The 27,173-nt window shown below is 53.0% G+C and overlaps 1 protein-coding gene across 18 annotated transcripts in view; it reads right to left on the bottom strand.

Annotated features, from left to right (window-relative positions):
- Positions 1–27,173, bottom strand: part of UBR5 (ubiquitin protein ligase E3 component n-recognin 5) — a 2,064,863-nt gene that overhangs the window by 37,782 nt on the left and 1,999,908 nt on the right. For all 18 annotated transcript variants that reach the window (XM_086966085.1, XM_086966077.1, XM_086966080.1 and 15 more), the window contains one exon: positions 12,089–12,233. In XM_086966085.1, coding sequence (XP_086822211.1) covers positions 12,089–12,233 — 145 coding nt within the window. The remainder of the gene's footprint in view (positions 1–12,088; positions 12,234–27,173) is intronic.

The following is a 27,173-nucleotide window of genomic DNA, read 5'->3' on the forward strand; positions in this document are numbered from 1 at the left end:
AGGTGGCTGACGACTGTCTGGGGCGAGCCAGTCATCGAGGTAGGGGAAGACTGAAACCCCTAACCTGAGCAGATGAGCTGCGACCACCACCATCACCTTGGTGAACACCCGTGGGGGAGCCGAAGGGGAGCATGGTAAACTGAAAGTGCTCGTGTCCTACCATGAACCGCAGGTAGCGCTGGTGGGCCGGCAGGACTGGGATGTGGAAATAAGCGTCCTGCAAGTCCAACGCTACCATCCAGTCTCCTGGGTCTAGGGCAGCTAAGACCTGAGCCAGAGTCAGCATCTTTAACTTCTCCTTCCGGAGGAAGCCGTTGACGTTCCGTAGATCCAAGATAGGGCGTAGGCCCCCTTTGCCCTTCTTGGGTACCAGAAAGTAGTGGGAGTAGCAACCACGTCCTACTTCTGGCCCAGGAACACGCTCGATGGCCCCCTTGGCCAAGAGGGCCGAAACGTCCTCCTGCAGAAGCTGCAAATGATCCCCCAATACGCGGTGGTGTTGCGGCGGCATGGCTTGAGGGGTCGTCTCGAAGGGGAGGTGTAGGAAGGTACATCCTGACTATGGTTGCCCCCAACTTTTTGCCCTGTGTTTTAGCTGGTTTTGGACATAGTCGACCTGGGATCCTGCCAATCAGGACCCCATGCCTACTGCTCTCTCTTAAAAATGGATTCCATGTACCCTAGGTACATTTCCAATTGGTACTGGGCCACCTTATCAGACCCTGTAACTCAGGGCATAGGTGTACCCAGGGCTGCCAGGGGCTGCAGCATGTATTATGCCACCCCTGGCTGGCCTCCTAAATTTGACACAACTGGCTGCATGACAGCTGGGGCAAAGTCGTGTAATCACCCTTTGCTGTAGGTGTAGTATACCTATACCTAACCCTAAAATGGACACACAGATTCCTATCAGTCACTCCTATGGCAGGCCTTGACAATCCTGAAGGCAGAGTGCTTGGAATCGTGTGAGATGGTGCTCTGGCATGAGCTGAGCCTGTCTGCAGCTTGCGGAATCAAGTCCTAATAGCTGTTCCATGATAACGCATACCATATACTCTTAAGTACATTATAATCCTCGCGGTTAAATGCTATCTTTGGTATTGCTTTATCAAAACATGTCGAGTAAGGTGTCATACGAATTGGAATACTAACCCCTCGCCAATTCTGGCGACGGGGTTAGCATTCCACCCTTCTAGAGGGACACGACATGTATGTAACTGTGAACCCCGGTTAAAGTTAACTGAAGCCTCAGCTCCACAAAATGGATGCTGCCACCACAGACACGAGTCTGACCCCCTGCAGCTGGGAGTCCTTCCCGTGAGGGGAGCCTGGACAAAGGGTTTCCTGTCAGGGGCGGTGCTAGCACCGTCCCAGACATGGTTTTGTGTATCCTGGGTAGGCAGGGCTTTACAGGAAGGTGACTGCTGAGTGGCACCCCGGTGCTCACTACGCATAGGCCGGTCTGAACCAGTTCCAGGGGCACACCAGCCCCTGGCCTGGGGAAGTCCGGCATGGCTGAGGGGTGTAACCACCCCCCACCTAGTCCCACCCATAGGCAGGACCTAGTCACCGGGTCAGCCCCCTTTTTTAGTATAAAGATGGGAGCGGGCCCCCTGTTAAAATTAGATCATCTTTGGAATCAAGATACCACTTTCTTCGAAAGGACTTCACGATTTCTTCTTCAAGATTCTCCCTTGTGGCTAAGGAGTAGTCACCCTGCATCCGCAGGCACCATCCTAAAGAACACTGCGGTCTGCTGCAAGTCCTTCATCACGAATCCGACGACCCAGCTCGACGAGACCCGGCTTCCCTGGCACCTCTGACCTCTACTCACCTCTACAGCCCAGCTGAGAACCGTGAGTGCGACGAGACCTCAAGGGACCGACGATCGCCAAGACTGCACGACATCTTTACTGCAAGCCCACCGTGTCCTCCACTGGTGAGTGCTTTGGGGTCCGAGAAGCCCCGACCCTGCGCAGCTCCAGCACCCAAGGTCAGCCCCCCTGCATCTCCACGATCTGCGTGGGGCCCTTCTGCTGTTTGCTGTGCACCGCGTTGTTTGGCTACTAGCCGGCTGGCTTGTGGCCCTCTGAACGACGCCCAACGACTTCACGACTGCTGGTCTGGTTGCTCCAGGCTGGCCTTTGCTTCCTTCTTCAAGAGAGGCACCCCGGACCCTCCTGGTCCACTCCAGACGCCATTTTAGGTCCACCGCGTGGGCTTGAATTTGCCAAGGCTTTGTTGCCCAATCCTGGGTCCAGCGACGCCGACAGCTTCTATCTTCGTGGGACAGCTCGATCCTCCATCCTGGTCGCCGACAACGCCTCCTGGTCCGTGAGATCTTCGAGTCAAGCGTCACCCACTCACCTAGTCGAGGTGGCTACCATCCGGTGCCCTCCTGGTGCCCACTGACTACTGGCTAGTAGTCTCGAACTTGGTCCCCTCTGCTTTCAGGTGTCATCTATCTTCAAGATCCAGGCTTGGATCCGACTGAACTTTCTTCACTGGTCACCGGCCAGCATCTTTTCTTCCGGCTCCTGGTCCGTCTACGAGGATTCCCGACGTCTTTTCAGACCTATGCAGCTGCAGCCCCTGGGCTAGGTAACTTCGGCATTTCGGTGCCCCAGCATAGCCTCACTATCCAAGGGTCAGAATCTACTTTCGTTTTCTCCCTACCAGGTCGGGTTCGCCCGAGAACACTAACTTTCTAATTCCTAGCTACCATAGACTTTTGTCCCGCATCTCGCGTGAGAGTGCACACACTGCACCCGAGTCCCCTAGGCCTCCTAGACATAATCTAACGATTCCCTAGTCAAGTCCTAGCGATTCCAAAAGCTATTAGTACTGTACTTACCTGCTAGTAATTTCGCATTCCACTTTCAGAGTATATGGTTTTCCGTGCCCCTCGGGCATTTGTATATACTGTGCTAACTTAAGTATTTTTGTAAGAGTTTTGGTTTGTGCTTAGTACCCTGTCCTCATAAAGAGTACAGGGCTGTTGTGATCTTTAAATAAATAACTGTTTATTTTCATAACACTTGTGTGGTGTCCTTTCACTTGGTATTCAAGGGGTATATGTGTGGTAAACAGCTGGCTTAACGCGCCCTCTCGAGTCTTTAGCCTTAGACTGCTCGTATCCACGCTACTAGGATAGCTGGTCTATAAGGTTGACTTACAACCAATCATCAATAAGGGTTGCTGGACTGATACATAGTGTTCACTAGAATAGTGAGCACTGCATATCAGGCCACCTTCTCACATTGGTGAGCAGCGGTTGGGATTTGAGCTTGCTGTTGTTTTACCACACGTATCCTAAGAATATCTTGCTGAAAGATCACATAAGTACTGTTAGGTACATATAACTAAAGCTTAGAATACTCTGAGTTCTACTGAACCAGCTGTTGTAGCTCCTCAAGGCTTAGCACACCTTGGCTACAACTCTAGCAAGGGACCAGTAGGTAACACATAGTGTAGGTAGGTGCATCACTTACACCACACTAGAAGCAGTATGTCGGTCACAGGAGGAAACACTGAGTCTCCCCTTGTGTCAGTTGACCCTCCACAGGTCATCCCTTCAAAATATACTGCTCTTAGCTTCCATGAGATGAGACAAGTGTGTACTCTCAGGAAACTAAAACAGGGGTCTAACCCCACCACTTCATTTCTGATTGGTCTCTTAGAGGCTTATGATGCCAGTAGGGCTGGTAACCCAGACCCTTCTCATCCAGATGGAAGTTTGCCCTCCTTACAGGGTCCCTTTGATATCCATCCCCTCCTTGAGGCAGATGTTGCTGAGGATGAGGATGAGTTGTCTGGGGATGAGGCAGATAAGGGACAGCTAGAAGTCAGTAGACTAAGCAGGTCCAACTTAAGCAGACATGAGCTTGGTACTGGGGGACTCCTGGGCCCACTCTCAGGTCAGCTTAACATTGGGAATGGACGAGTTAGGTCTCTATCAAGAGGCTCTAGCAGATCCTTTCGAACCAATGGCTCTCTCAACTCTTCTCACAGAGGAATGTCTTCCCCTAAGAGGAGAGTGTATGAAGCTGAAGAAAGGGCAGTCAAACTGAGGATTGAAAGGGAAGAACTTGCCCTGGCCAAAGAGAGACTTGCCCTTGCTAGAGAGCAAGAATTATGTGGGCTAGTTCCCACTGGTGGCAGCAATAAACCTAGCAATAGGGAAAGGAGTTTTGATACAAAGCACCTGAATAAGATAGTGCCCCCCTTTAAAGAAGGGGATGACATCCACAAATGGATTACTGCTTTGGAGAGAGCCTGCACTGTGCAGGGTGTTCCCCAAAGTAAGTGGGCAGCTATCTTGTGGCTCTCCTTTGATGGTAAAGGTAGAGATAAGCTCCTCACCACAAGGGTGGAGGATGCTAACAATTACCAAGTCTTGAAGAATGTACTGGTTGATGGGTTTGGTTTAACCACTGAACAATACAGGATGCTGTTCAGAGACACCCAGAAAACTCAGTCTCAAGATTGGACTGACTTTGTTGATTGTGCCACTAAGGCTTTTGAAGGCTGGCTACTGGGTAGTAAGGTTACTGATTTTAAAGGATTGTATAATCTAATTATGAGGGAGCAAATCTTAAATAATTGTCAGAACCAGCTATTACATCAGCACCTGGTAGACTCTGAGTTGACCTCTCCACAGGAATTGGGTAAGAGGGCAGACAAATGGGTCAGAACCAGGGTTAGGCCTAAAAACCAGGGTGGTGACCAGAAAAAGGAATCAACCAAGCCTCAAGAGAAGGGTGGGGATAAATCCACAGAGAAGACTTCCCAAGGGCCCCAAAACTCCAACAAGGGTGGTGGGTCCCAGAACACTCCTTCTGAACAAAAGAAACCTTATTGCCATACCTGTAAACAGGTGGGCCATTACAAAAGTGATGCCAGTTGCCCTAAAAATGGTAATAAGGGAAATGTACCCCCAGGTAATACTCCTAAACCTCCTGTTACCACTAGTGGTAATCCCCCAGGTGGTGGGAGTGCCCCCAAGAATGTGGTGGGCATTACTTTGGGCAATCAGGAGGACTATGGCTTAGCCAGGTTCCCTGACCACACTCTTGTCTGTGAGACTGGCATGGGGTTTGCCAACTTCACTACTGGACCCCACATTTTGGGCAAGTATAGACAAGAAGTTTTAGTGAATGGTCAGAAAGTTGAGGCATTCAGAGACACAGGGGCCAGCCTCACCATGGTGAGTGACCATCTGGTCCCCTCTGCTCAACTGACCCCTGGTTTTACTTATCAGGTGACAGACATTCATGGAATGAAGAGAAGGCATCCCATGGCAGTAGTCAAGCTCAGCTGGGGTAATGTCACAGGGCCCATGAGAGTGGCAGTGACAGATAACCTACCTGTAGATTGCTTACTGGGGAATGACCTGGAACTCTCAGCATGGGCTGAGGTGGAACAAGAAACTCATTCCAGAATGATAGGCCTATCCAGACAGGTTAGTGGGGCAGTAATAGCTACAGCCCCAGTCCAAGCACCATTCCTCCCTGAAAAGGTTGGAAGGGCAGTGGTAGCCACTGCCCAGGCTCAGACAGACTTTTCAGAACAGGATAGGAGGGCTGTGACAGTCACAGCCCAAACACAGACTGAGTGCCCTCCTGAAAAGGTTGGCAAGGTTGAAATGGTCTCAGCCTCTACTCAGACAGATAGTGAGGTTGTGAAGCCTGAAACAATGGATCACTCCACTCAAACAGAGAGCATTGAGGAGGAAGAAGAGTCTTCCCCCTCCCAGACACTAGGTGAGAGCCAGCCTCCTCAGGGAACTGACTCTACCCCTGTTGAAGGAACTGCCCCAGAGGTAGTCAGGCCTAGCCTGGCAGAGCCCCTGATGGCAGTGGACCCTTCCCAGGTGGGACCCAGTCTGGAGCAGGTAACCTGCACCTCTCTACCCTGCCTCAGTCAGCCCAGGGCTGAAGAGACCAGGGAGGCCAGTAGTGGACCCCAAAGGGCCCCCTGTCCAAAAGAACCCCCTTATCAGCAGATTAGGATCACTGAAGCTGGTAAACCTAGCCAAGTGAAAATAGAACAGACTCCTGAGGGATCCCCCTTAAAAGTAGTTAGGGAACTCCCACAGCTGGACACTGTTGGGCACAGCCAAACATGGGGCCTAAAAACCCCAGACCTGACCTGTCCCTCCAGTAAGCCAAACAGAGGGACTCAGCCTCCAGCTTTAGGTAGCCAGAGGCTGACCCTGGGAGCTCAGTGCATCTCAGCTAAAGAAAGAAAGGCACACATGATGAATGGTGATTGGAGGAAGTTGAGCCCAAAGGTAGAGGAGCCTCACTTCAGCACTCCATCCCAGCATCAGCCTTCTTCTTTCCCAAGACACACCAGAGACAGAGATTCCCTATGGTGGAGACCCTCAGATACCCTTAGGGTGAGGGGTTGCCTAGTGGACCATGACACAGGGGGAAACCAAGCCAGAGCTGGTCCTTCCTTATATGGCCACTTAGGTAATAGAGGCTTACCTGGACAAGGATAGCCTTATCTCCTTTCGTTTGGGGGGGGGTTGTGTAGGAAGGTACATCCTGACTATGGTTGCCCCCAACTTTTTGCCCTGTGTTTTAGCTGGTTTTGGACATAGTCGACCTGGGATCCTGCCAATCAGGACCCCATGCCTACTGCTCTCTCTTAAAAATGGATTCCATGTACCCTAGGTACATTTCCAATTGGTACTGGGCCACCTTATCAGACCCTGTAACTCAGGGCATAGGTGTACCCAGGGCTGCCAGGGGCTGCAGCATGTATTATGCCACCCCTGGCTGGCCTCCTAAATTTGACACAACTGGCTGCATGACAGCTGGGGCAAAGTCGTGTAATCACCCTTTGCTGTAGGTGTAGTATACCTATACCTAACCCTAAAATGGACACACAGATTCCTATCAGTCACTCCTATGGCAGGCCTTGACAATCCTGAAGGCAGAGTGCTTGGAATCGTGTGAGATGGTGCTCTGGCATGAGCTGAGCCTGTCTGCAGCTTGCGGAATCAAGTCCTAATAGCTGTTCCATGATAACGCATACCATATACTCTTAAGTACATTATAATCCTCGCGGTTAAATGCTATCTTTGGTATTGCTTTATCAAAACATGTCGAGTAAGGTGTCATACGAATTGGAATACTAACCCCTCGCCAATTCTGGCGACGGGGTTAGCATTCCACCCTTCTAGAGGGACACGACATGTATGTAACTGTGAACCCCGGTTAAAGTTAACTGAAGCCTCAGCTCCACAAAATGGATGCTGCCACCACAGACACGAGTCTGACCCCCTGCAGCTGGGAGTCCTTCCCGTGAGGGGAGCCTGGACAAAGGGTTTCCTGTCAGGGGCGGTGCTAGCACCGTCCCAGACATGGTTTTGTGTATCCTGGGTAGGCAGGGCTTTACAGGAAGGTGACTGCTGAGTGGCACCCCGGTGCTCACTACGCATAGGCCGGTCTGAACCAGTTCCAGGGGCACACCAGCCCCTGGCCTGGGGAAGTCCGGCATGGCTGAGGGGTGTAACCACCCCCCACCTAGTCCCACCCATAGGCAGGACCTAGTCACCGGGTCAGCCCCCTTTTTTAGTATAAAGATGGGAGCGGGCCCCCTGTTAAAATTAGATCATCTTTGGAATCAAGATACCACTTTCTTCGAAAGGACTTCACGATTTCTTCTTCAAGATTCTCCCTTGTGGCTAAGGAGTAGTCACCCTGCATCCGCAGGCACCATCCTAAAGAACACTGCGGTCTGCTGCAAGTCCTTCATCACGAATCCGACGACCCAGCTCGACGAGACCCGGCTTCCCTGGCACCTCTGACCTCTACTCACCTCTACAGCCCAGCTGAGAACCGTGAGTGCGACGAGACCTCAAGGGACCGACGATCGCCAAGACTGCACGACATCTTTACTGCAAGCCCACCGTGTCCTCCACTGGTGAGTGCTTTGGGGTCCGAGAAGCCCCGACCCTGCGCAGCTCCAGCACCCAAGGTCAGCCCCCCTGCATCTCCACGATCTGCGTGGGGCCCTTCTGCTGTTTGCTGTGCACCGCGTTGTTTGGCTACTAGCCGGCTGGCTTGTGGCCCTCTGAACGACGCCCAACGACTTCACGACTGCTGGTCTGGTTGCTCCAGGCTGGCCTTTGCTTCCTTCTTCAAGAGAGGCACCCCGGACCCTCCTGGTCCACTCCAGACGCCATTTTAGGTCCACCGCGTGGGCTTGAATTTGCCAAGGCTTTGTTGCCCAATCCTGGGTCCAGCGACGCCGACAGCTTCTATCTTCGTGGGACAGCTCGATCCTCCATCCTGGTCGCCGACAACGCCTCCTGGTCCGTGAGATCTTCGAGTCAAGCGTCACCCACTCACCTAGTCGAGGTGGCTACCATCCGGTGCCCTCCTGGTGCCCACTGACTACTGGCTAGTAGTCTCGAACTTGGTCCCCTCTGCTTTCAGGTGTCATCTATCTTCAAGATCCAGGCTTGGATCCGACTGAACTTTCTTCACTGGTCACCGGCCAGCATCTTTTCTTCCGGCTCCTGGTCCGTCTACGAGGATTCCCGACGTCTTTTCAGACCTATGCAGCTGCAGCCCCTGGGCTAGGTAACTTCGGCATTTCGGTGCCCCAGCATAGCCTCACTATCCAAGGGTCAGAATCTACTTTCGTTTTCTCCCTACCAGGTCGGGTTCGCCCGAGAACACTAACTTTCTAATTCCTAGCTACCATAGACTTTTGTCCCGCATCTCGCGTGAGAGTGCACACACTGCACCCGAGTCCCCTAGGCCTCCTAGACATAATCTAACGATTCCCTAGTCAAGTCCTAGCGATTCCAAAAGCTATTAGTACTGTACTTACCTGCTAGTAATTTCGCATTCCACTTTCAGAGTATATGGTTTTCCGTGCCCCTCGGGCATTTGTATATACTGTGCTAACTTAAGTATTTTTGTAAGAGTTTTGGTTTGTGCTTAGTACCCTGTCCTCATAAAGAGTACAGGGCTGTTGTGATCTTTAAATAAATAACTGTTTATTTTCATAACACTTGTGTGGTGTCCTTTCACTTGGTATTCAAGGGGTATATGTGTGGTAAACAGCTGGCTTAACGCGCCCTCTCGAGTCTTTAGCCTTAGACTGCTCGTATCCACGCTACTAGGATAGCTGGTCTATAAGGTTGACTTACAACCAATCATCAATAAGGGTTGCTGGACTGATACATAGTGTTCACTAGAATAGTGAGCACTGCATATCAGGCCACCTTCTCACAGGAGGGAGTAGCCCCTTCGGACGATCTTTAGCACCCACCTGTCCGAAGTGACAGTGCGCCAGTGAGAGTGGTGATAGCGAACCCTGCACACCACTGGCGTCGCATGGGCCAAAAAGCACGGACTAGGAAGGTTTTGAGGCGGATGCTGCGGGGGAGGGTGTGAACTGGCATCGCCGTTGTCCCCGACCGCCTCCACGGCGATTTCCACGGCCGCCACCGCGCTTGATGTTAGACTGCGGTGCGTGGCTGGCAGCACGTGTGAGGGGGGGGGCGCCCCTTCCATGGCCACGACAGGAGCGAAAGGCACCCGTTTGCTGGCGTGGGGCCGCGAGGCCCAAGGACTTGGCCGTAGCCCTGGAGTCCTTAAAACGTTCCAGCGCATGGTCTGCCTTGTCGCCGAAAAGGCGGTGGCCATCGAAAGGCATGTCCAGAAGTGTGGCCTGGACATCGGCCGAGAAGTTGGCGGACCTCAACCAGGCATGGTGTCGACCCGCAACAGTGGTTGCCATTGCCCTGCATAGTGAGTCCGTTGTATCCAGCCCACAACGGATGGAATAACGTGCTGCATCTCGGCCCTCCGCAAGGGTTTGGGCGAGTTTAGCCCGGACCTCCTCCGGGCATTGTGGCAGCACCTAAGCAACCGTGTCCCACAGAGTGTGGGTGTAGCGGCCCAAGAGACAGGCGGTATTCACAGACCGCAGCCCTAAGCTAACAGACGAGAACACCTTCTTCCCGAACTGTTCGTATCTCTTGGATTCCCGGCCGGGCGGGGCCGACGGGAATGCGGTCTGGGAATTGGAGGCCTGGATGACCAGGCTCTCAGGGGTGGGATAGGTGGACAAAAAGCATGGGTCGCCCGGGGCCGGGCGGTAGCGTCTGGCCACGTTCCTATGGCGGGCTTGGACCAAGTGCCCACAAGAACGTCACGTAAGGCCTCATTGAACGGTAGCAGAGGCTCGCTGGAGCTTGACTGCGGTTTGAGGACCTCAGTGAGGAGGTTAGTCCTCACGACCGTGAAGGGGAGCTTAAGGTGTAAGGCCTTGGCTGCCTTCGCCAACACTGCACTATATGTAGACCCCTCCTCCGAAGCCACAGTCGGAGGGGAGGCAAATCCAATGTCTGGCGATGTGTCAAGACCACTGGCCTCCCCAAGCTCATATGTCCAGTCCTGTTGAGACTGGCACTCCAGTGCCAGAGGGTCCTCAGACCCCTCCCAATCCTCCTCGTCACCCGTAACCTGCAAAACAGGATTAGCAGACGGGGCCCCCTCGTGGAAATAAAAATCTCCATAGGCCGTCGGAAGCAGCGCCCAGGACCGTAGGGGACATTGGGGACGGCATCCACAGCGGGCGCCGGGGGCGACACCCGTGGGGCCGGTGCCGGTGGGGCCGGCGGCGTCAGGGCTGAAGCACCCGGCGGCGTCGGGGCCGAAGCACCCGACCCGCTAGGGCCTCCGGTCAGGACTGTTGGGCCCGAAGGCACCACGGAACCAGACTGAGGAGGGAGGGACCTCATGGCCATGAGGTACCGCTCGATCTCCTCCGGCGTCTCGCCGTGCCCAGGGACCTGAAGGTGTGGGGCAGGCGCCGACGCTTGTGACTACCGCAGAGCCGCGTGGGCGGTGTCGCCCGAGCCCCCGGCCGCATCGTGCGAGCGTCGGGGTGGGTCGGAGGAACGATGACGTCTCTCCGACCTCTCATGCCTCTTACCTGAGGACTTGGAGCCTGACGACCGGTGTCCATTCCCGGAGCTGCGATGACTCCGACCTCGCGACCTGTCCCTCGACCTCCCGTGGGACCGGGACCGGGACCTGGAGTGGCGCGGGGCCGACTGCCGGAGCTCGAGCCACTTGCGGGACCGCTCCCGCCTAGCCTTCGACGTCAGGGCCTGGCAGTCGGAGCAGATGCAGTCGTTGTGATCGAGGCCTAGGCACTTCAGGCACCGGCGATGGGGGTCCGTGACCGACATCAGTCGGTCGCACTTCGAGCAGGGTTTGAACCCGGGCATCCCTACCGGCACCGATAGAGTCGAAGACTCGAGGAAAAAGAATGATCAAAAAGATCAAAAGTTTAGTCAAAAAATGACTAGGGGTAGAGCTTCTCCGGATCAGCGCTAGCCGGCGCAGAAAAAAGAACTGACGTCAGCACGGATGGGCTGACGTCATTCCGGCGCTAACAACGCCTACCGACACGCAGGGGTATTGCTACGCAAAAATTTCTGGATCCATTCTGACGCCTGGGGATATTCTAAGGTAAGGAATCTATCACCAACGTGTCTCTTTCAGATACCACTTTCCATCATTTATTGTAAAGACATTTTGTTGTATCCAGAGTGAAATTTCATTGCAACATGTCATCTAGGAAACAGATGCAGTCTACCTTCAACAATATGAGCTTTGGCCACATACAAAAAATGCACATCATGACTTTCAAATGGCCTGGTTTAGGAGCCGACATTTATGATCAATAATGAGTCAATGCATTCACACATGAGTCTGAGTGATATATCCATAATGCGACCCTTATCAGAAGGCTATGAATTACGGTTAAACAACCCAAGAGTAGAGTGGAAGGTGGGAAATGAAGGGCATTCAGAAATAGATAATTTACTTTAGAAGCTGGGGGAAGGCTATAAAAACACGTTATGACTATAAACAACCCAAGACAAAAGACATCCATCAAGAAATAGATAACAATATGATTTTTAATAATTATATAAGAATGGTGTGTATGTTTTGGTGGAAAGACATGATTGAAATAGTTGGCAGTTTACTTGTACTATGTGTTTTGTAAAGTGTGCCTTGTATTTGGTGTGACCTATTACAAACCATACCTGACTCATCATTGAAAGAGGTAAAACTGATCAGCATTTGCACATTAACTTCTCCACAGCCATTAACCAACAGCCTGAAATCTTCTGCTGTCAAATCTTCTAACGAATTCTTTGGAAGTACATCTAGCAAACCTTTCCTCATTGCCTGGAAGACAGAAGACCGTTATTTAGACCTACTTTACATTTCTGTAATTAAAAACAGTAAAAATGGACCTCCAATCAATGCACAGAAAAGTATTCGGAGACTGTGAGGGACTCTGGGAATAAAAGAAAATAGATAAACTTTAGAACAAGTAAACTCTTCCATTCACCTTGTTGCCTTGTGGTCACAGACAAATGGCAAGTAGATGATGTTTTAAAGTCTAGCTGACACATTTTAGTTATCAAATGCTGAAACCATATCTAAATATCTTGATAATGCCAGATATAATTTAAGCAATATTTGCTTACTGGATACATCATGCTTTGATATATATTTTTTCAAATAGAATGCAATGATTAAGAGGCAGCAGCTGGTTCTGAGAGAATGAAATAGTAGTGTTGGTCAGTTGCAAAAAGAAGACCTGCAAGAAAATCACTGTGTATACCGTGATACATACTCCAAGACCAACATAAGAACCAAATAGTCTGACCATTTTCCTGCCTGCATGAATAATACAGGCGCCCCACCCCATAGTCTTTAGTTCTGAGGTGGCAGTTGAACTATAAATTCAGATAGTATCTTTAAAACCATTTTCATATTTATTATTAACAAGACTGTGTGTGCTATTTATTGTGTGTTGTGCACAAACCCTACAGAACACTAAGGTTACTGGAAAATGACTGTCAATCATAATTGAGACCAAGAAAATACATGCTAGTACTCTAGGCACACAATGTTGATCTCTTGTGTGAGAAGTTGGCCTGATATATAGTGCTCACTATTCTAGTGATCACTGTGTATCATACCAAACGACCTTTATTGATGATAGGTTGTAAGTCAACCTTATAGACCAGCTATCCTAGTAGCATGGACAAGAGCAGTCTTTAGGCTAAACTCTAGAGGGCGTGTTAAGCCAGCTGTTATACCATCACATATACTCCTTGAACACCAAGTGAAAGGACACCACACAAGTTGTTATGAAAATAAAAGGATATTTATTTATAACAAGTCTACCCTGATCTCTTTATGAGTCAGGGAGGTAAGCACACAACAAAACTCTTAAGAAAATACTTTAAGTCGCACAATTTACACAAATGCTCGAGGGGCACGAAAAACCATATACACTAAAAGTGGAATGCGAAATACTAGCAGGTAAGTAACAAGATCCAGAGGCTTCAGGATCGCTAGGACTACACTACTGAACCCTAAGGTTAGGAGCAGGAGGCCTAGGGAGATCGGGTGCAGAGTGTGCACTCTCACGCGGGATGCGGGACAAAGTCTATGGAGGCTAGTATTCACAAAGTTACTGTTATCGGACGAATCCGACTAGGTAGACTGAAAACGATAAAGGATCTGGACACTTGGATAGTGAACCTACGTTGGAGCACCGAAATGCTCAAGTTACCTAGCCCAGGGGCTGGGGCTGCATAGGGTTCAAAAGACGTCGGGAATCCTCGTTGAAGTCTATGGAGCCTGAGAGAAGAAGTTGCTGGCAGGCGACCAGTGAAGATGTCCGGAGTGATCCAAGCCTGGATCGAAGATGGAGACGACCTGAAAGCAGAGGGGACTCAGTTCTTAATCACTAGCCAGTGATTAGGTGGGCACCAGGATGGCACCGGATGAAGTCACCTCGACCAGGTGAGCGGGCGACGCTGGACTCTGCTGTCCCTCGGACCAGGAGGCGTTGTCGGCGACCAGGCTGGAGGTGCGAGCTGTCCCACGAAGGTGTCTGCTGTCAGCGATGCCGGACCCAGGATTGGGGCAACAATCCTTGGCAAAGTCAAGCCCACGCGGTGGAGTCAAGATGGCGTCTGGAGTGGACCAGGAGGGTCCGGGGTGCTCCTCTCTTGGAAGGGAGCAAGGGCCAGTCTGGAGCAACCAGACCAGCGGTGTAATCGTCGTGGTTCGTCGTCAGGAGGACCACTAGCCAGCAGGCAAGTGACCGGAGAACGCAGTGAGCAGCAAAGAGCAGAAGGGCCCCACGCAGATCTCGTGGATGCTGGGGGGCTGGACTTCGGTGCTGAAGCTGCTCAGGGTCAGGGCTTCTCAAACCCCAAAACACTCACTCGAGGATCCCTCGGCGGTCGTGCTGGATAAGCGTCGTGCAGTTTTGAAGATGGCCGGTCCCTTCAGGTCTCGTCATACCCACGAATCTCAGCTGGGCTGATGATGCAGGTAGAGGTCAGAGATGCCAGGGAATCCGGGTCTCGTCGAGCTGGCCAGTCTTGATGCGGAGGATGGACTTACAGCAAACCGCGATGCTTAGATGGTGCCTGCGGGTGCAGGGTGGCTACTCCTTAGCCACAAGGGAGAGTCTTCAGAAATAGTCAAATAGTCAAGAGTCCTTTCGTGGAAAGTAGTCCAGATTCAGAATTATCTCATTTGGGAAGGGGGCCTGCTTCTACCTTTATTCTAAAAAAAGGGGCAGGCACGCAACTAGGTCCTGCCCATGGGTGGGACCAGGAGGGTGTGGTTACACCCCTCTCCCTTGTCCGGACTTTCCCCAGCTCAGGGGCTGGTGTGCCCCTGGAACTGATTCAAGTCGGCAGATGTATAGTGAGCACCGGGGTGCCACTTGCAGTCACCTTCCTCTCAGCCTTGCCTAGATGGGATACACAAAACCCTGTCTGGGATGGTGCTAGCACCGCCCCTGACAGGAAACCCTTTGTCCAAGCTCTCCTCGCTGGAAGGACTCCCAGCAGCAGGAGGTCAGACTTGTGTCTGTGGTGGCAGCATCCATTTTGTGATGCTGAGGCTCGAGTTAGCTTTAACCGGGGTTCACAGTTACATACATGTCGTGTCCCTCTAGAAGGGTGGAATGCTAACCCCGTAGCCAGAATTGGCGAGGGGTTAGTATTCCAATTCGTATGACACCTTACTCGACATGTTTTGATAAAGCGATACCAAAGATAGCAAATAACCGCGAGGATTATAATGCACTTAAGAGTATATGGTACGCGTTATCATGGAACAGCTATTAGGACTGGGTTCCGCAAGCTGCAAACGGGCTCAGCTCATGCCAGAGCACCATCTCACATAATTCCAAGCACTCTGCCTTCAGGATTGTCAAGGCCTGCCATAGGAGTGACTGCAGCCCCTGGTAGGCCCTGGGTACACCTATGCCCTGGATACCTAAGGTATGCTGTACAGGGACTGATGAACAAGTTACTTACCTTCGGTAACGATATATCTGTAAGAAACATTAGTTAGTGTTAGATTCCTTACCTTAGAATATCCCCAGGCGTCAGTCTGGATCCGGAAACTTTTGCGTAGCAGTACCCCTGCGCGTCGGTAGGCGTCGTCTGCAGGCGTCCCCTGCGGCTCCGCGTCCGTCGTTGGCGTCGTGATGACGTCGCTGGAGTATATAGACGCCGCCTCCGTGCGCTGACGTCAGTTCTTTGCACACAGCATTTCCGCGCCAGGAGACGCAGAGCCATGAGAGAACCAACACTGGTGCCATGTAAAACTAGGGCCCTGAAAGGGATGACCTTAACCCTAGGTATCAGTTCGCAGAACGGGGAGGAAGGGTGGGTTCGGTAAGGAATCTAACACTAACTAATGTTTCTTACAGATATATCGTTACCGAAGGTAAGTAACTTGTTCATCTGAAAGAAACACGTTAGTGTTAGATTCCTTACCTTAGAATACATACCCCAGCAATACCAAACCCGGTGGTGGGTCTGCGAACCAATACAATACTACACCAGAAAGTCCTGGAGGACAGAACGGCCAAAGAAGCCATCCCTCCGGACTTGACTGTCCAGGCAGTAGTGCCTCGCAAATGTGTGCAGCGAGGCCCACGTAGCCGCTTGGCAAATGTCCTGCAAGGGGACTCCCCGGCCCAGGGCAGTAGTAGCCGCCGTGGCCCGAGTGGAATGGGCGCTCAGCCCAACAGGAGGCTCCTTCCGAGCCAAAGAGTAGCACGCTTTGATGCAGAGGACGACCCATCGAGAGATGGTTCGTTTACAAACCGCCCGTTCCCTCTTCGCACCCACGTAGCCAACAAACAGTTGGTCATCCACCCGGAACTGGCGTGTGCAATCCATGTAGAATGAAAGCGCACGTTTTGGGTCCAGACGGTGGAGCCGCTCTTCATCCTTTGAAGGATGCGGAGGCGGGAAGAAGGAAGGGAGGGTGATGGACTGCCCGATGTGAAAGGCCGAAACAACCTAGGGCAGGAAAGAAGGTCTAGTCCTCAGAACCCCCTTATCAGGATGAATGGACAGGAAAGGAGGTTGGACAGAAAGAGCCTGGAGCTCACTCACTCTCCTGGCAGAGGTGATGGCAACCAGGAAAGCCGTCTTTAAAGTCAGGAGACGGAGAGGACAAGAATGAAGGGGCTCAAAGGGAGCACACATCAGGAAGGTCAGAACCAGGTTCAAATCCCACTGAGGCATCACAAACGGAACAGGCGGAAACATGTGAGTGATGCCTTTTAAGAACCGAGTTACAATCGGGGATTTGAACAAAGAAGGCTGATCAGGAAGCCTCAAAAAGGCTGAAAGGGCAGAAAGGTAGCCCTTGATAGTGCCCAGAGCAGAGCCCTGCTGGGCAAGAGAAAGAAGAAACAGAAGAACCTCCGAAAGAGGGGCAGAGAGAGGATCCACAGCCTTTGCTGTGCACCATGCCACAAATCTGTTCCACCGACAGGCGTATACCGACTTAGTGGAGGGACGCCTGGCTGCCAGAATAACATCACAGACTTCAGGAGGCAAGTCAAATGGCCTCAACTGCCGCCGCTCAATCTCCAAGCATGGAGGTGGAGACTGGACAGGTTCGGGTGGAGGACCGTCCCCTGCTGCTGCGACAGAAGGTCCTCCTGAAGGGGCAGGCGGATCGGGGGACCGACTGACATGCTGAGTAGCTCGGGATACCAGTATCTTCGAGCCCAGTCCGGAGCCACAAGGATAACTTGGGCCCGGTCGCGCCCGATCTTCTTCAGCACTCTGGGCAGAAGTGGTATAGGCGGAAAGGCGTATAACAGACCGCAACTTCACTCGCGCCGAAAGGCGTCGCCGTGCGAGTGCCGTCTTGGAAACTCCAACGCGCAGAACTGATGACATTGCGCGTTCTCTTCTGTGGCGAATAGATCTAACCAAGGCTCTCCCCATTGCAGAAAGATGCCTTGCGCCACGTCCGAGTTCAGACGCCATTCGTGATCCATCGAGCACCGACGGCTGAGTTCGTCCGCCCTGGCGTTCAGAGAACCTGCCAGGTGTTGAACCGTCAGAGTCACGCCCTGACGTTCCAGCCATTGCCAGAGGCGCAGAGCCTCCTGACAAAGGGTCCACGACCCCACTCCGCCCTGTTTGTTGCAGTACCACATGGCGGTGGTGTTGTCGGTGAACACCTGCACTACACTCCCGTTGACAAAGGGGAGGAATGCCTTCAGTGCCAGACGAATCGCCCGCAGCTCCAACAGGTTGATATGGAGCCGGGACTCCGCCGGAGACCAGATGCCTCTGATCTCCGCCTCTCCCAAGTGGCCACCCCAGCCCTGGAGGGACGCGTCCGTCACGACAACGTGCCCCGGTTGGGGAAGGGAGAGGGACTTGCCCCTGACCCAGTCGCGGTCCGTAAGCCACCACTGCAGTTGTCTCGCAGTGCCCTCCGAGATCAAGACGTGGTCGGACAAGTTGCCCTGATGCTGGGCCCACTGAAACTTCAGGTCCCACTGCAGAGCCCGCATCCGCCACCGGGCGTGATGCACCAGAAGGATGCAGGAAGCCATCAGTCCCAGCAGCCGCAGCGTCAACCTGACCGAAACTCGGGATAGCGGCTGAAAGATGGGAATCAAAGCCTGAATATCCCGAACCCGCCGTTCCGGAGGATAAACCCGAAACTGCGCCGAGTCCAGAACCGCTCCGATGAAAAGGAGCTTTTGAGAGGGACACAGGTGTGATTTCGGCACATTGATGGAGAACCCCAGGTCGTGCAAGAGGTCTGCCGTCATCTGAAGGTGGTGGACGACTGTCTGGGGCGAGCCCGCCTTCAACAACCAGTCGTCTAGGTAGGGGAAGACTGAAACCCCTAACCTGCGCAGATGGGCTGCGACCACCGCCATCACCTTTGTGAACACCCGTGGGGCGCTGGTAAGGCCGAAGGGGAGCACGATAAACTGAAAGTGCTCCAGGCCTACCGTGAACCGCAGGTAACGCCGGTGGGCCGGCAGGACGGGGATGTGAAAATAGGCGTCCTGCAAGTCCAACGCTACCATCCAGTCTTGCGGGTCTAGAGCAGCCAAGACCTGAGCTAACGTCAACATCTTGAACTTCTCCTTCCGGAGGAAGCCGTTGACGTTCCTTAGATCCAAGATAGGACGTAGGCCCCCCTTGTCCTTCTTGGGCACCAGAAAGTAGTGGGAATAACAACCACGCCCTACTTCTGGCCCAGGAACGCGCTCGATGGCCCCCTTGGCCAAGAGGGCCGTAACTTCCTCCTGCAGAAGTGTCAAGTGGTCCCCCGACACACGGTGGTTCTGCGGTGGCATGGCTGGAGGAGAGGTCTCGAAGGGGAGGGAGTAGCCCCTTCGGACAATTTGCAGCACCCACCTGTCCGAAGTGATCGTGCGCCAGTGAGCGTGGTGATGGCGAACCCTGCCACCCACTGGCGTCACATGGGGCCGAAAGCACGGACTAGGAGGATTTTGGGGTAGATGCTGCGGGGGAGGGTGTGGTCTGACCCCGCCGTTGTCCCCAACCGCCACCACGGCGGTTTCCACGGCCGCCACCGCGTTGAAAGGATTGTTGCGGCGCGTGGCTGGCAGCACGTGTGGGGGCGCCCCTTCCTTGGCCACGAAAGGGGCGAAACGAACCCGGTTGCTGACGCTGGGTCTAGAGACCCAAGGACTTGGCCGTGACCCTGGAGTCCTTGAAGCGTTCCAGCGCGTGGTCCGCCTTGTCACCGAACAGGTGACAGCCATCAAACGGCACGTCCATCAATGTACTCTGGACATCTGCCGAAAAATTGGCGGATCTCAGCCAGGCGTGGCGACGAATCGCCACCGTCGTTGACATAGCTCTGCCTAGCGAGTCGGTCGTATCAAGACCACACCGTATTGAATATTTCGCTGCATCTCGGCCCTCAGCCACAGCCTGACCGAGTTTTGCCCGCACCTCCATGGGGCATTCTGGCAGCAGTTCCGCGACCGTATCCCACACAGAGTGGGTGTAGCGGCCCAAGAGGCAGGCGGTGTTGCAAGACCGCAGGCCCAAACTAATGGACGAGAAGACCTTCTTGCCAAATTGGTCATACCTCTTGGATTCCCGGTCGGGTGGGGCCGACGGGAATGCGGACTGGGAGGTCGAGGCCTGGATCACCAGACTCTCAGGAGTGGGGTGGGTAGACAGGAACTTGGGGTCGTCCGGACAAGGACGGTGGCGCCTGGCCACGTTCCGATCGACAGGCGCACCTGAAGCGGGCCTGGACCACGTGCCCAACAGAACGTCCGACAAGGCTTCATTAAACGGCAGCAGTGGCTCCTGTGGGCATGACTGCGGTTTGAAGACCTCGGTGAGGATGTTAGGCCTCACGGCCGCGACGGGGAGCTCAAGGTGTAAGGCCTTGGCAGCCCTCATCAGCACCACAGAATATGCAGCTCCCTCCACCGATGCCACGGAGGGAGGAGAGATCAAACCAGGGTTAGGAGAGTCGTCCAGACCACTGGCATCCCCCAAGTCACCTGCCCAGTCCGGGTCATACTGGCACTCGCGTGACAGAGGGTCCTCGGACCCCTCCCAACCTTCACCGAACTCTTCATCTTCTCCGTATTCAGAGTCAACGATGTAGACCGGCCCCTCGGGGTTCATGGGCCCCATCGGCGCCGGGACCGGCGTCGAGCGACGCCCGTCCGGCCCCGCGTCCGGCGTCGGTGAAGGTAAGGGGACGGCGCCGCCCGGAGCCGGCGCCGGAGCCGGAGCCCCAGTGCCGCCCGAAGCCGGCACCGAGGAACCGGCGTCGCGCGGAGGCGGAGCCGCGGGCAACCCCGATGGAATCGGCGCCGGGTTGGATGGGCGTCCATCCGGCGTCGACCCCGAAGGCCCTAGCGGCGCCGGGATCGGCGCCGCCGGCGGCGCCGGAATCGGAGCATTCGACGGCGTCGAGGTAGGGTCAGCAGAGCCGCTAGGGCCCCCGGACGGGTTCACTGGGCCCGTAGGCGCCGTGGAACCCGCCGGAGGAGACAGGGCCCTCATGGCCATGAGGAACGCCTCTATCTCCTCAGGCGTCGCACCGTGCCCAGGGACCTGAGGGTATGGGGCAGGCCGCGCCGGCGACTCTCGCGGAGCCGCGGGGTTGGGGTCACCCGAACCCCCGGCCGCATCGCGCGAGCGTCGGGGGGAGTCGGGGGTACGATGACGACGCCCCGACTTCTTGTGTTTCTTACCTGACGAGGATGACGAGTGGTGTCGACTTCCGGAACGCTCGGCGCGGCCCCGCGACCGCTCCCTCGAACGCTCTCTCGACCTCCGGCCGGACCGGGACCGCTCCCGGTCCCGACGTGGGGCCGACACCCGGAGCTCCAGTAGCTTGTGGGACCGCTCCCGTCTAGCTTTGCTGGTGAGGGCCCGGCAGTCGACGCAGGAGTCCACGTCGTGGTCGGGGCCCAGACACCGGAGACAGAGGCGGTGATGGTCTGTGACCGACATCGTGCGCTCACAGTCATCACAGTGCTTGAACCCAGGCATCCTAATAGGCACAAAGTGATAACAACTCGAAAAAAAACTTGGTCAAAGACCGGAGTACTGCTCTTCAGATCTGCGTCCACTGGCGCGGAAAAAAGAAGAACTGACGTCAGCGCGCGGAGGCGGCGTCTATATACTCCAGCGACGTCATCACGGCGCACGACGCCAACGACGGACGCGGAGCCGCAGGGGACGCCTGCAGACGACGCCTACCGACGCGCAGGGGTACTGCTACACAAAAGTTTCCGGATCCAGACTGACGCCTGGGGATATTCTAAGGTAAGGAATCTAACACTAACGTGTTTCTTTCAGATAAGGTGACTCAGTATCCAATTAGATATGTACTTAAGGTACATGGAATCCATTTAACAGAGAGAGCAGTAGGCCTGGGGCCCAGAATAGCAGGGTCTTAGGTCAACTAAGTCGAAAAGCCAGCAAAACACCAGGGAAAAAGTTGGGGGTAACCATAGTCAGATATCCTCCTTCCTACATAACCCCCCCACCCCAACGAAAGGAGATAAGGCTATCCTTGACCAGGTAAGCCTGTATTGCCTGAGTGGCCATATGAGTTGGTATATGCACTGGCATGGTTACCTCCTATCTCATGGTCCACTAAGCAATCCCTCACCCTAAGGGTCTCTGAGGGTCTCCACCATAGGGAATCACTACCTGTGGTGTGTTTTGGCAAAGTAAAAGGCTGGTGCTGGGATGGAGTACTGAAGTGAGACTCCACTAATGTTGGGCTCAACTTCCTCCAATCACTATCCACCATATGTGCCTTTCTGTCCAGGACTGAGTTGCTGTGAGCTCTCAGGGTCAACCTCTGGCTACCTAAAGCTGGAGGCTGAGTCCCTCTGTTTGGCTTACTGGAGGGACAGGTCAGGTTTGGGGTTTTTAGGCCCCAGGTTTGGCTGTGCCCAGCAGTGTCCATCTGGGGGAGGTCCCTAGCTAATTTTAAGGGGGATCCCTCAGGAGTTTGTTTTATTTTCACTTGGCTAGGACTACTAGCTTCAGTGCCCTTAATCTTCTGATTGGGGAGTTCTTTTGGACAGGGGGCCCTTTGGGGTCCACCACTGGCCTCTACCCTGCCTCTACAGCCCTGGGCTGACTGAGGCAGGGTAGAGAGGGGCAGGTTACCTGCTCCAGACTGGGTCCCACCTTGGTAGGGTCCACTGTCATCAGAGGCTCTGCCAGGCTAGGCCTGACTACCTCTGGGGCAGTTTCTTCACAAGGGGTCAGATCAGTTCCCTGAGGATGCTGATCCTTTCCTAGAGTCTGGTGGGAGGGAGATTTCTCTTCCTCCTCAATGCTCTCTGTCTGAGTGGAGTGATCCATAGTTTCAGGCTTTACAACACTATTATCTGTCTGAGTTTGAGCTGTGGCCATCACAACTCCACCAACCTTTTCAGGAAGGGACTCGGTTTGGGTATGGGCTGTGACCATCACAGCCATGCCAACCTGTTCAGGGAAGGAATCTGTCTGAGATTGGGCTGTGACTGGCTGAGCCCTCCTGACCTGTTCAGAGAGGGCATTTTGGACTGGGGCTGTGGCTATCACTGCCCCACTAACCTTACCATGGAGGTTTACCATTTTAAAATGGGTTTCTTGCTCTACCTCAGCCCAGGCTGAGATCTCTAAATCATTCCCCAGTAGGCAATCTACAGGCAAGTTTGGTGACACTGCCACTCTCTTGTGGCCAGTGACACCTCCCCAGCTGAGATTGACCACTGCTATGGGATGATCTCTCTGCACTCCATCAATGTTGGTTACCTGGTATGTGGCTCCAGGTATAAGTTGCCTTGAGGGGACTAGGCTCTCAGTCACCATGGTGATGCTAGCCCCTGTGTCTCTGTAGGCCTCAACTTTTGAACCATTGATGAGGGGCTCCTGTCTGTACTTGCCCAAAGTGTTGGGACAAGCTGTGAAGTTGGCAAACCCCATGCCAGTCTCACAGACAAGAGTATCTAAGTCAGGGGACCTGGTTAGGCCAGAGTCCCCAGGAACTCCCAAAGTAAATGCACCCAGATTCTTGGGGGCACTCCCACCACCTGGGGGATTACTATTAGTAGTAACAGGAGGCTGGGAAGTTTTACTTGGGGGTATGTTATCCTTATTGTCGTGGGCCCTTGGGCAACTGCTGTCAGTTTTGTAATGGCCTACCTGTTTGCAGGTAGGACAATAAGGTTTCTTTTGGGAATTGGAAGGATTTTGGGACCCACCCTTTTCAGAGGATTTTTGGGGCCCTGTGGTTTGATCAGAAGATTTATTCCCACCCTTCTCTTGAGGCTTGGTTGATTCCTTCTTTTGGTCACCACTCTGGTTCTTAGGCCTAATCCTGGTTCTGACCCATTTGTCTGCCCTCTTACCCAATTCTTGTGGAGAGGTCAGATCAGAGTCTACCAGGTGCTGGTGTAATAACTGGTTCTGACAATTATTTAAGACTTGCTCTCTCATAATAAGATTATACAATCCTGTGAAGTCAGTAACTTTACTACCCAATAGCCAGCCTTCTAGAGCCTTAGTGGCACAATCAACAAAGTCAGTCCAATCCTGAGACTGAGTTTTCTGGGTGTCTCTGAACAGCAACCTGTACTGCTCAATTGTTAAGCCAAACCCATCAATCAGTGTATTCTTCAGGACTTGGTAATTGTTAGCATCCTCAGCTCTAGTAGTGAGGAGCTTATCTCTACCTTTGCCTTCAAAGGAGAGCCACAAGATAGCTGCCCACTGACTCTGGGGGACGCACTGGACAGTGCAGGCCCTCTCCAAAGCAGTCATTCATTTGTGGATGTCATCCCCTTGTTTAAAGGGGGGCACTATCTTACTCAGGTGTCTAGTGTCTAAACTCCTATCTTTTTCTATAGGGAGAATGTTGCCACCAGTGGGGTCTGCCCCACTCAATTTCTGCTCTCTAGCAAAGGCAAGTCTCTCTTTGGCAAGGGCAAGTTCTTCCCTCTCAATCCTCAGATTGACTTCCCTCATCTTAGCTTAATGCTCTCTTCTCTGAGGGGATGTCATCCCTCTGTGAGAAGAGGCCTGAGAGCCATTGGTATGAATGGATCTGTTAGAGCCTCTGGAGAGTGACCTAACTCGTCCATTCCCAATGTTAAGCCTGCCTGAAAGTGGGCCTGGGGGTCCCCCAAGTTCATTTTCATGCCTGCTTAAGTTGGTCCTGGTGAGTCTACTGACTACTACCTGACCTTTGTCTGCCTCATCCCCTGACAACTCCTGATCCTCTTCCTCCTCTTCACTTCCTGTTCCATTGAGGTTGAGGTCAGGGTCCCCAAGGGTTCCCTCTAAGGGGGTCATACTCCCATCTGGATTAGAAGGGCCTGTGTTAGAAGCCCTCCTTGCATCATAAGTCTCTAAGAGACCTAGCAGAAATGGGATGGTAGGGTTAGAACCCTGTTTTAGCTTCCTGGAGGTACACACTTGTCTCATCTCCTGGAAGCTAAGAGCTGCATATCTTGACATGACCTGTGGAGGGTCAACTGACAGAAGGGGAGCCTCTGTGTTCTCTCCTTTGCCAGACATGCTTTTCTAGAGAGGTGTAAGTGGTGCACTTACCTACACTATTTGTTTGCCTACTGATCCCTTGCTAAGAGTTGTAGTCAGGGTATGCTAAGCCCTGTTAAACTACAACAGCTGGTTCAGTAGAACTCAGAGTATTCTAAGCTAAGTTATATGTACCTTGGTACTTATGTGATCTTTCAAATGATATTCTTAGGATACGTGTGGTAAAACAACAGCAAGCTCAAATCCCAACCGCTGCTCACCAATGTGAGAAGTTGGCCTGATATGTAGTGCTCACTATTCTAGTGATCACTGTGTATCATTCCAAACGACCCTTATTGATGATTGGTTGTAAGTCAACCTTATAGACCAGCTATCCTAGTAGCATGGACAAGAGCAGTCTTTAGGCAAAACTCTAGAGGGCGTGTTAAGCCAGCTGTTATACCATCACATATACCCCTTGAACACCAATTGAAAGGACACCACACAAGTTGTTATGAAAATAAACAGATTTATTTATAACAAACAGCACTGGACTCTTTATGAGGACAGGGCGCTAAGCACAATACAAAGCTCTTAAAGAAATACTGAAAGTCGCACAATTTACACAAATGCCCGAGGGGCACGGAAAACCATATACTACAAAAGTGGAATGCGAAATTACTAGCAGGTAAGTACTACTCTCAAAGACTTAAGAAACGCTAGGCCTACAATGCTGAACCCTTGGATTAGAAGCAGGAGGCCTAGGGACGTCGTGTGCAGAGTGGAAACTCTCACGCGTAATGCGGGACAAAGTCTATGGTTGCTAGAAATTACAAAGTTAGTGTTCTCGGGCGAACCCGACTAGGTAGGTCAAAAACGAAAATGGATCTAGACACTTAGAGAGTTGGTCTACGCTGGAGCACCGGGGTACTCGGTTTACCCAGCCCAGGGGCTGCGGCTGCATAGGGTTCAAGTGTCGTCGGGTGCCTTCGTTGACGAACCAGGAGCCTGAAGTGGGAGTTGCTGGCAGGCGACCAGTGAAGATGTTCCGGACCGATCCAAGGACTGGATCAGCTGAAGAGGGTACCTGTAAGCAGAGGGGACCAAGTTCTGAATCACTAGCCAGTGATTAGATGGGCACCAGGATGGCACCGGATGAAGTCACCTCGACCAGGTGAGTGGGCGACGCTGGGCTCTGCAGTCTCTCGGACCAGGAGGCGTTGTCGGCGACCAGGATGGAGGTGCGAGCTGTCCCACGAAGGTATCTGCTGTCGGCGATGCTGGACCCAGGATTGAGGCAACAACTCTTGGCAAATGCAAGCCCACGCGGTGGACTCAAAATGGCGTCTGGAGTGGACCAGGAGGGTCCGGAGTGCTCCTCTGTTGGAGGGGAGCAAGGGCCAGTCTGGAGCAACCAGACCAGCGAAAGAAGTGTCGTCGTTCGTCGTCAAGAGGGCTACAAGCCAGCAGGCAAGTGGCCGGACAACGCGGTGAGCAGCAAAGAGCAGAAGGGCCCCACGCAGATCTCGTGGATGCTGGGGGGCTGGACTTCGGTGCTGGAGCTGCTCAGGGTTAGGGCTTCTCAAACCCCAAAGCACTCACTCGAGGATCCCTCGGCGGTCGTGCTGGATAAGCGTCGTGCAGTTCTGAAGATGGCCGGTCCCTCGAGGTCTCGTCACACCCACGGATCTCAGCTGGGCTGATGATGTAGGTCAGAGGTGCCAGGGAAGCCAGGTCTCGTTGTGCTGGTCGGTCTGGTTCCGGAGGAAGGACGTGCAGCAAACCGCAGTGTTCTTAGTTGGTGCCCGCAGATGAATTGTCAAGGCTAGAGACTTCAAAGACTCTGCCACCTCTGATATGAGACAACGGCTTCCCCCCAGACCTGGGGAACCTTTCCCCTTGCACTGGGGCCCTTTTGGCACCAGAGCAGGTAGTAAATTGGATAGTAACGAATAGTTTCTTACCTGTCGGTGTAGTTTTGCAGTTTGAAGATCTTTCTGGATTCACTATGCTGTGCATTATTCCGCAGTCTAGTGGTTGGGTCTGGAATCGTAGTCTTTTCCTTCTTTTTTTGTTGTTTTTTTTTCGTAGCCCAGGTGGGCGTCGACGTCCCACCTTTTGGTGTCCTTCCGTGACGTCGGCACGCTTCTTGCAGAAGCTCCCACCATTGGGCGCCATCTTTGGTTTCTTTTTTTCTCGTTTTCTGTTTTTGCGAATCCTTGGCAATGTTCAAGTAAGTTATTTAATCTGTTTGTCGTTTAAGGTATCGGTTTCAGTTATTGACCTTGTCTTTTACCACCTGATTCTCCAGCCTCATCTTTCTGGCGGAGGTGGGTGGGTTCGCTAGAGAATCCAGAAAGATCTTCAAGCTGCAAAACGACACCGACAGGTAAGAAACTATTCGTTTTGCTGTGTGAATCTTTCTGGATTCACTATGCTGTGCATAAACTTTGTAGCGGTTTGTTACTTTTGTGGCGGCTGGGTGGAAGATGAGCGTTGGCTGTTGAATATATGTTGAAGCACTTTTTGTCCTACTTGTGCTTCCTTGTTCATTTGTATACCCACACAGTAGTGCTTAGTGAACGTGTGCATTGAAGTCCATGTTGCCGCCAGGCAAATGTCTTGAATGGATGTGTTAGCCAGGTAGGCTATCGTAGCTCCCTTTTTCCTAGTTGAGTGGGCACGGGCCCCCTCCGCAAGCTCTTGGTCTGCTTGTTTGTGGCAGAATTGAATAGTTTGTGCGATCCATCAAGCGATTGTCCTCTTT

This window comes from Lissotriton vulgaris, chromosome 4_1 (assembly GCF_964263255.1).
Source record: "Lissotriton vulgaris chromosome 4_1, aLisVul1.2, whole genome shotgun sequence".
Lineage (NCBI taxonomy): Eukaryota > Metazoa > Chordata > Amphibia > Caudata > Salamandridae > Lissotriton > Lissotriton vulgaris.